The sequence below is a fragment of the Kryptolebias marmoratus genome, linkage group LG21, assembly GCF_001649575.2.
Source record: "Kryptolebias marmoratus isolate JLee-2015 linkage group LG21, ASM164957v2, whole genome shotgun sequence".
NCBI lineage: Eukaryota > Metazoa > Chordata > Actinopteri > Cyprinodontiformes > Rivulidae > Kryptolebias > Kryptolebias marmoratus.
In genome coordinates this window covers 14,802,312-14,810,075 of record NC_051450.1, presented here as the reverse complement: position 1 = coordinate 14,810,075, position 7,764 = coordinate 14,802,312, and the positions used below count along the sequence as shown (strand labels likewise).

Here is a 7,764-nt window from a genome sequence, read left to right as displayed (position 1 = left end):
GAAAAAAAAAAAAAAAAAAAGAAGAGCCACAGGCTTTGAATGACCTCATGAAAGACGTCTGCCTAATACAGCCACCAAAAGGTTAATAATGTTATATTACATTATGTGAATCCAGCGCAAGGGATGTCTGCAAAATGTGGTGTTTTTCTTCTTCTAATTACAGTAAATTATTATCCGAAGGCAAAAGGGCAAAGATGTTTCTGCCTATGTCTGTGTGTGTGTGTGTGTGTGTGAGAGAGAGAGTTTGTCTGTAGCATCTCACTGGGCACATTTTAATGAAACTCTCTGAAAATAATCATTAGAAGCGCATCTGCAAAATGGCTACAACTCAGCCAGATTCACAGATACTGAGATGAAATTTGGTGTGGTAGTAGCTGAGAGTCATCAGGCACAAGATCTCACAATATAATACATAAAGGTTTGACCAAAGGGACTAGAACTCCGTCCCTTCTCGACCATAAAATGATTTTAGCTCAGAACTCTGGCATGAACGCTAGAACAACCTGGTTGAATATAGTCACGATGGCATGATCAGTTATAATGTCATGTTTGATCTCGTTCTCAGAATGACTGTGGCTGACATTTTTAAACAAAGAGCGTTACACTTCACAAGATCTCTAATGCCCTTTGGTTCCGATTTTTTTTTTTTAAGTCAGTCCTGCACTTAATGCCTCTGTGCATGACTCACTGATGTGAGAGCCTTTAGTTTGAACATAGTTGCTGGCGTCTGATTCAACATCAGCTAAAGCAGAAAATGCTTCTGTTTGGATATATCTTACGTCGCTGACAATATAGAGGGTTTGACAGCATTCTTGTAAATTATCTAAATGAACCAGTAAAGCTGTGAAGTTGCTCATTAATCTGTTTTATCTCACACAAACAACATTTGTTTTGGTTCTAATGATTGACTTAACAAGGCTGCAGATATCTAAAGCCCCTGCTGACACACTGTGGCCCCCCGCTGACTGACTCTCTGCCACGGTGGTGTGGTGGATTTGCTAAAGTCTTCAGCAGCTCCCGTCTGCAGGAGGTAAGACTCTTTTAATGTTACTACACAATGGATATATCTCCGGATAGAAACTAGACAAATATATATGTATTTCTTTTGCAATTTGCCATTCAGGATGAGGAGCAGCTCTGTGAGGCTCAACCCGATGCTTCCACCGTCAGTTTGGAGAAAACGGAGCTCACATCTACACGAAGCGACTCTGGATCAGAGCACCAAGAGGACCTGCTGGAGGGGGATTTGGGCCTCGGTGCTGGTGTGTCACCGAGGCCCGAGTTTCCTGGGGTCTCCTCTAACGATGACTTATCTTCTCCACCTCCCACGGCGCACGGGGACACTGGTCAGGGCATTTGAAAGCGGCTGAGTGGGAGTTAGTTACTGTGGATCTCGAAAGGTCACACAAACCCCCACCCCCTCCTCCTCCATGCGTCTGTGTGTGAAGAAACAGTCACACTGGAAGGAAAAGATCATTACGGACGCCGGCGCTCTTCCTGTTGCTCTTCTGAGGAAACCTAGGCCTGTTTGGCTGCAGTTTTCTGGAATTAATTGCTGAAAATACGCTGCTGAAAGCCCTTTTCATCACTATGTCAACTCACACTGAGAACACACACAGGAACTTCACATTGCTCATGCTCAAACACATTGGTTTCACTCTTTTTTTGTTGTTATTGTGATTAAATGGCGTTTTCTTTAATCAGCTGAACTTTTCGTGCCAGCTTCCCCCTTTGCCGCGGACCGACTCCTGATTAAACTTTCATTGCACTGTTTTCTGCCACAGCCCTTTTTTAACTGATTCAAATATATTCTCCTGAATTTATTCATCAGCTCCCTCCCTCCCTCCTCGCCCCGCTTATCATCCCGCGACACAGCCGAAATATTTCCGAAAGCTTAAGTGTATTAACAGCGTTTTTGGGGAAAAAAAAGAGACGATTAGCATGCGAGGTTCCCTCCGAGTTCTTTAATTATAGATTGCACTTTGCTGCTCTCTGAGTGTGTCATTGTAAATCTCAGGGTCCCCCTCCCCTCCCCTCCCCCCTTTTTTCCCTGGAGTAAAGCAGGGTGGTATGCGCTGCACAAACACCATCTTTGAGAGTTAGGCTTAGTGAACACCCCGGCGGTTTTGGTGTCCTGTTAGCGCAGCCAGTAAAAATCTGCTTTCTTTGTGTCGTGACTGAATGGGTGCATCTATGGAATGCTGTTTTCTTTTTTTTAGGTTTTTGCTGCTGCAAATAAAACATTGGGATCCTTATTGCTTCTAGTGCTCATGGAGGCAAAACACCAGATCCCAATTTGTCAGATAAAGATGATAAATGATTGATTTCTTAAAAAAAAAAAAATACAGCAGATTTGCTTCTTTTTATGTGGCTTGTAAATAATCATGACCCGATGCCTTCGCTTGGGATGCGGTTTAAACATTACCGCATCATTTTACTTCCCACATTTTTGTTTTTAATAAACTACAAGGCTCACTTTCAGGGTCTTTTTGTTTTTGTTCTTTTACAGATTTACCAGGAACCAGATTTATTTCTCCACGGGAGGAAGAAGCTACTCAAGACAAGGTTGAATAACTTGACAAAGACAGAAACGTTACCCTTTCCTTTTCTGAACTCGCTGCCTGATGAGGTTTTCAAGTTTAAACTCCGAAAACTTTAGCACTCAAAATCATACCACAACTATAACTACCTTAACTGTTTATCGCCCACCACTGAAAGGTAGGAAATGTTTTTTTTACTCATGTCTGTTAGCAAAATATCTTATGAGCCACCGGATGAGTTTTAAAGAAACTTGCAGAAAGAAATCATTGGCTGTACATCTACAAGTGATTAACGTTTGGAGTCAGCACTATTCGAGATGGCTGCCACAGCCAACTAACCTTCAAAAGCACAAAAATGGGTATAATTCAGTTAATTTTACAGACACTGAGCTAAAATTTGATGTGGTAGTAGCTGAGAGTCATTCATAACACACACTCTGGCATTTCGCGATATCGCATGAAATTTTCAAGGTTGGACCAAAGTGCCAGTATGTCTTAGTCTAACCGTTTTTCATTTTTATATATATATTTTTTAGTTTTTTAGTTTCCTGTTTTGAGGCATTTCAATTTGAATTTATTTATTTATGAATTTGAACGTAACAACTCATTGCACTATTTTTGGCCATTTTCTAAAAGCTGCATGTTTTCAAAGATGCCCTGCAGAAGTTTTAGTTTTCTGGAGCAGTATTTTTGGTGTCCGGGACCATTTTAGTTTAGTTTGCATGCAGGCGACATCATTTGCGTTTCTGCTAATAGCGTCACCTGAGATGCACGTAGAGATTACCTCCCACCGTGTGATGGCAAACACAGAGAACAGGAAGTGTGCTGGAAGGTAAACCGGCCTTTCCTTCACTCTGTTTATTTGTTGGTAAACAGTCTGCAGACTTCCAACATCCATAACTACTGGATTTATTCTTTCCCACTAAAAATACTTTTAAACTGAAAGTAATCCCTTGCTTGGAGCTACGCCAACGCAGAAATATTTGCATACTACTACTTGCTTATTGCTCAGTTTGACGCAAAACAAAGAACAATCAGCTGCCATGCTACTGTTCTTGTACCTTCCTCAAAAATAAAACTGATTTTGTAAGCAAATATTATACGGGATTGATAAAAAAACAATCATCTTAAACACCTGGTTTCACCTGCTTCGTTCTGAGTAATGTTGAATGTTAACAAGGAGACTGTTTACCAGACAAACCCCATTCCTTGAAAGTTTGTAGCAACTGGCAACAAACTGATAACGGCCCAAAACTTGAACGTAAGTGAAATAAATATCAGTGGTGTTCGGTTGTTTGACAAAACTACCTCAGTCGATCGGTTCTCTGTTAATAATAGTCACATGAATCCTGTGCAGTTTGAGAACGGCTGTCCCGGTTTTAATCATGACTTTATAACCTAATGTGTTGCTCAGCAATGATACATAAACTCTCTCATTTTACTGTGAACTTTACTCAATTCAGTTTTCTCAGAACGTGTGGTTGTTTTTTTTTTCATTAAGAGCAAGCAATTGTAAACATTTGAAACGGTAGAACAGACTGCTCACACTGACACAGAGAGATGTTTCAGCTCCAGAAATATGACCACAGTGCATGACATCATCCTCACCCCATGAGGACTCTGACAAATAAAAATAAAAACAATGAAAAATTTAAACATCCTCCTTTAAAAATAAAAAAAAAAAAATCATAAGATTTTACTACTGCTGATCCGATGACACCTCTACCTATGGCACATCAACAAACCAATTTATTGATTGTCTCCGATTTCAAACAGCTCTTTAAAAATGAACATTAACGATGGCGTTTGTCATAAACTGTTTTTTATCCACTATTTTTCTTTTTTACTTTTACAGACAGTATGGAGACTGGAAAAATCGTACATTTTTAAAAAATTTCGAAACATTCAAAAATAACTTGAAAACATCCACTTCGAAGTGTCATCATAACAAGATACATGAAATATACATTTGTTTTGTTTCTCCCCCCCCCCACCACCATAGTTGCAGCTTCACTATTCAAGTCCACGGCCTCGCACTGCCGAATATCCAGTGTTCCTGTAAGGGGAAAAAAAAAAAAAGAGAGATCTGACCCCTTCGGATACAACTGCAGCTGGACTGAGCAAACAAAAAAAACCATGATACATTCCAAATGTGGCCAGTGGAGCTCCTTGAACACTGAAAGTAAAGCTTTAATTCCACAATAAGAGGAAACGGCACTCGATGAAAAATGAACATTAAATTAAGAGGTCTTTGGTGGTGAGAATGCTTCGTGTTTTTTTTGTTTTTTCAGAGTTTGGAGCGCGCCAGCAGGGATTTGCTCAAGTCCTTGGCCTCCCCAGCTGTTCTCACTCTCTCGTACCCTAGAACAGACATGGCGTGGTGGCAGTAGTCCTCCACTTGTTTGATCTGCTGAATGCTCAGCACTGTTCTCCACGCGCTAGCAGCTTGCGTGGCGTTCCTGGAGGAGACGATGAACGGCTTCGAGGACGAGCTGGAGCCGCTGGTCATGTTCAGCGCGAACAACTCGATGTCGTGGTTGTTCGTGAGGTTGGCGAAGCGGTAGATGCTCCGCAGGGTCTTCGCGGGGTTGTCGACCAGGTCTTCGTACCGCACAGCCATGTATTTCCCCTTCAGCCAGCTGGGTGGGTTCAGGGCCGTCCTTAAAGTCCTGGAGGTGCGGTCGCAGATCACCTCCATGGCTCCGATGGAGTGATAGTCGGAGCCGTCCTTCTTGTTGGCTTTGTGGCCGGGATCTACAAAAGGTATCCGGCGAAGTTTAGGGTCCCTGCTGCGGACCACCTGTAAATTTTCCCTAATCAGGCCATGCCTGGATTTGATCCTGGAGTTGGCAACAGCCCGCGGGTCTCTGACCAAGTGGATCACTTTCAAATCCAAGGATGGATCCTCCATCAGAGGAGCCAGGACATTTACGTCCAAAATACGCACTCCTTTAATGACTATAGTGTTGTATTTTAGGCACTCCTCCTCCAACAGTCTAAGGCTTTGAGGGGGGCACTTTTTACACACCTTATCATCCACCATCCCCACCACCTCCTTCCTGTAGGCTGAGCAGAGGGGGTAGGAGCACACCACTTTATTCAGGGTGGCCCCGAATAGTCCTAAGGAGGTAAAATTCTTGCCTCCGGGGCTGTTGTAAAGTTGGAAAACCGACAGATCACAGCGGTACAAGGAGCTGAGCATGTCTCTGGCTGCCCCTTGTAAAGAGACGGCATCGCCGGGGTACAGCTTCTGCCAGATGTGCCACATTGGCTCATACAAGAAGAACACTTCAGGGTTTTGGTTGAAAAGCTCCCCGAAAAAGGACGAGCCCGACCTCCAGGTGGTCAGGACATAAACAAGCTGCCTCTTTTTTGCCAGCGAGGGTCTGTAAAGGAAGCGAATGTCAGATCTGCTCTGATAAGTGGTGCTCCTCATCTGATGGTTGCACTGCTGTGGCTCTTTGGTCCATTTATAATTTGCCAAATTAAGCATGGTGAGAACCAGCAGAAGGAAATAGGCCATAAACAACACGATCCTCTTCCTGCGGAGGACTTTCATCACGATCCCAGGCTGTGCTATTATCTTGGTATGATTCCTATAGGTTTTAAGCTTCCTCCCAAAGCCAGCATCCTTCTCCCAAGGCGCCGTCAACTTCAGTGGTTGATGGTATTGTTTGCCTCTCATCTGTACCCCAGGAGAGTGGCTCCCACCACTGGACAAAGCTCTTTACATTGACAATGCACCAAGGCGCTCTGTAGTGTGGATGCAGGCTGCGCTGGGAATTTATACCCAATACAGAAGCAGCTGAATAAGTGAAATATCCTCCTCCAATTCCGCAGCAAAAAAAGGAAAAAAAAAACAACACGATATAGCCCACAGTTTTCACTGCACTGCGCAATGATGGGTGATGGGAGCGTTTAAGTTGTCCATACCGAGCGCTGCAGTGATTCAGCGGCGTGGCCCGCGTTCACAACAAAAAGGAGGGAGCCTTCTTCATTGTACCAGACGCCCTGCTCATCCATGTTCAGCGGAGACATCTCTGCGCAGCAAGCGTCCGACGCATCGTGCGTTTGCGCGCGCGGCGCGGCGACGTTCAAGCGGCGGGGCGGTCTGGCGCAGCGCGCGTTCGCTCGCCTCGGATGTGACAGAAACGCCCGCGTCCGCAGTCACGGCTTTCAGACATCTCCCGGAATAGCGCCCTGGCTCATGCAACTAAATGCAAACTGAGCCGATTCCATCTGAGAGGCAGGAGGGGAGAGGCCCGCCCTCCGGGAGGGAGCCCATTGGACGCGCGCCGTGACGTCGCGCCGAAGCGAGCCGCGCCATTGGCTCGCGCGCCCATCCGTCCGGTCCTAACTTAAACAGAGGCTTCCCAGGCGCCTCTCAGAAATGGTTGAATGTTGTTATTATGATCCGGAGACGTTGCAATCTCGAAACCGTGCTCCACCCATCCGTTTGGGAAAAGCAAGTAAAAGTGAAAAACGCTTTAAAGGTGGCTCTTGTTCCAAAAAAAAAAGGGGCCAAATTTACGGTTTTATTCTCTCTAATATTGCTAAATCCATCTGTCGGTGTTGCAATGGTGTGTACCTCTTCACAAAGGCTGGCTGCTGTGATGAATCAATATTTTAAATTAAATGAAGTAGTTTTCCACACTTCAGCCTCAAGAGGTTGGCTCGGATCTAAAAATAAAACAAGATGCAATAAATAAAATGAAAAAAAAAAATCAGAAAGATCACATCCAGGCGTTACAGAAAACGTGTGGGCGCTCAGGGAGGCTTTATCTGCAAAACACAGGAGTGGCAAAATGAAACACCAAATAACAGGTCTCCTCTCTGGAAGAAATGGGTGTTTGGCAGCTGTTCCTAGGAACTAGTCTGTGTTTTCAGGAAGCTGTAGGCTGAGTTTGTGTGTTTAAAAAGATGAAATCACATGCTTTGTTGATGAAAGGAAATCATCTTTTCCTAAGAAGCCGGTCTTTTTGGGATTCCAGGTTTGGTCAGAATGAAGAGAAAGATAAAGTTTGAGAAAATATTCTTTAAACATATTTGAGCCATTTCCTCTTTAGTCATTTCATAACTTTGTGGGCCCATTGCAACAATGCTATCCAGTAATAGTTATAACTGTAGTTTGTTTTTGAGTTTTTGGTCAAACTGAAACTGTGTTGCTGAGAAAATTCGCAATAATATTATCGGACTAAGCAGTAAATAAATACAATTTTAATAA

At 43.7% G+C, this 7,764-nt stretch overlaps 2 protein-coding genes across 5 annotated transcripts in view; one reads left to right on the top strand and one right to left on the bottom strand.

Moving 5' to 3' along the window:
- The window catches only part of LOC108230352 (sodium/hydrogen exchanger 9), a 59,733-nt gene extending 57,367 nt beyond the window's left edge, over nucleotides 1-2,366 (top strand). For all 4 annotated transcript variants that reach the window (XM_037973192.1, XM_037973191.1, XM_025003862.2 and 1 more), the window contains 2 exons: nucleotides 925-1,030; nucleotides 1,124-2,366. In XM_037973192.1, the coding sequence (XP_037829120.1) occupies nucleotides 925-1,030; nucleotides 1,124-1,360 (343 nt within the window). In that variant the 3' untranslated portion in view covers nucleotides 1,361-2,366. The remainder of the gene's footprint in view (nucleotides 1-924; nucleotides 1,031-1,123) is intronic.
- A 1,526-nt stretch (nucleotides 2,367-3,892) lies between these two features.
- chst2b (carbohydrate (N-acetylglucosamine-6-O) sulfotransferase 2b) lies at nucleotides 3,893-6,867 on the bottom strand. The gene has a single exon (XM_017406737.3). The coding sequence runs from the start codon at nucleotides 6,223-6,225 to the stop codon at nucleotides 4,828-4,830; it is 1,398 nt and encodes a 465-aa protein (XP_017262226.1). The 5' UTR covers nucleotides 6,226-6,867; the 3' UTR covers nucleotides 3,893-4,827.
- Between the last annotated feature and the right edge of the window lie 897 nt (nucleotides 6,868-7,764).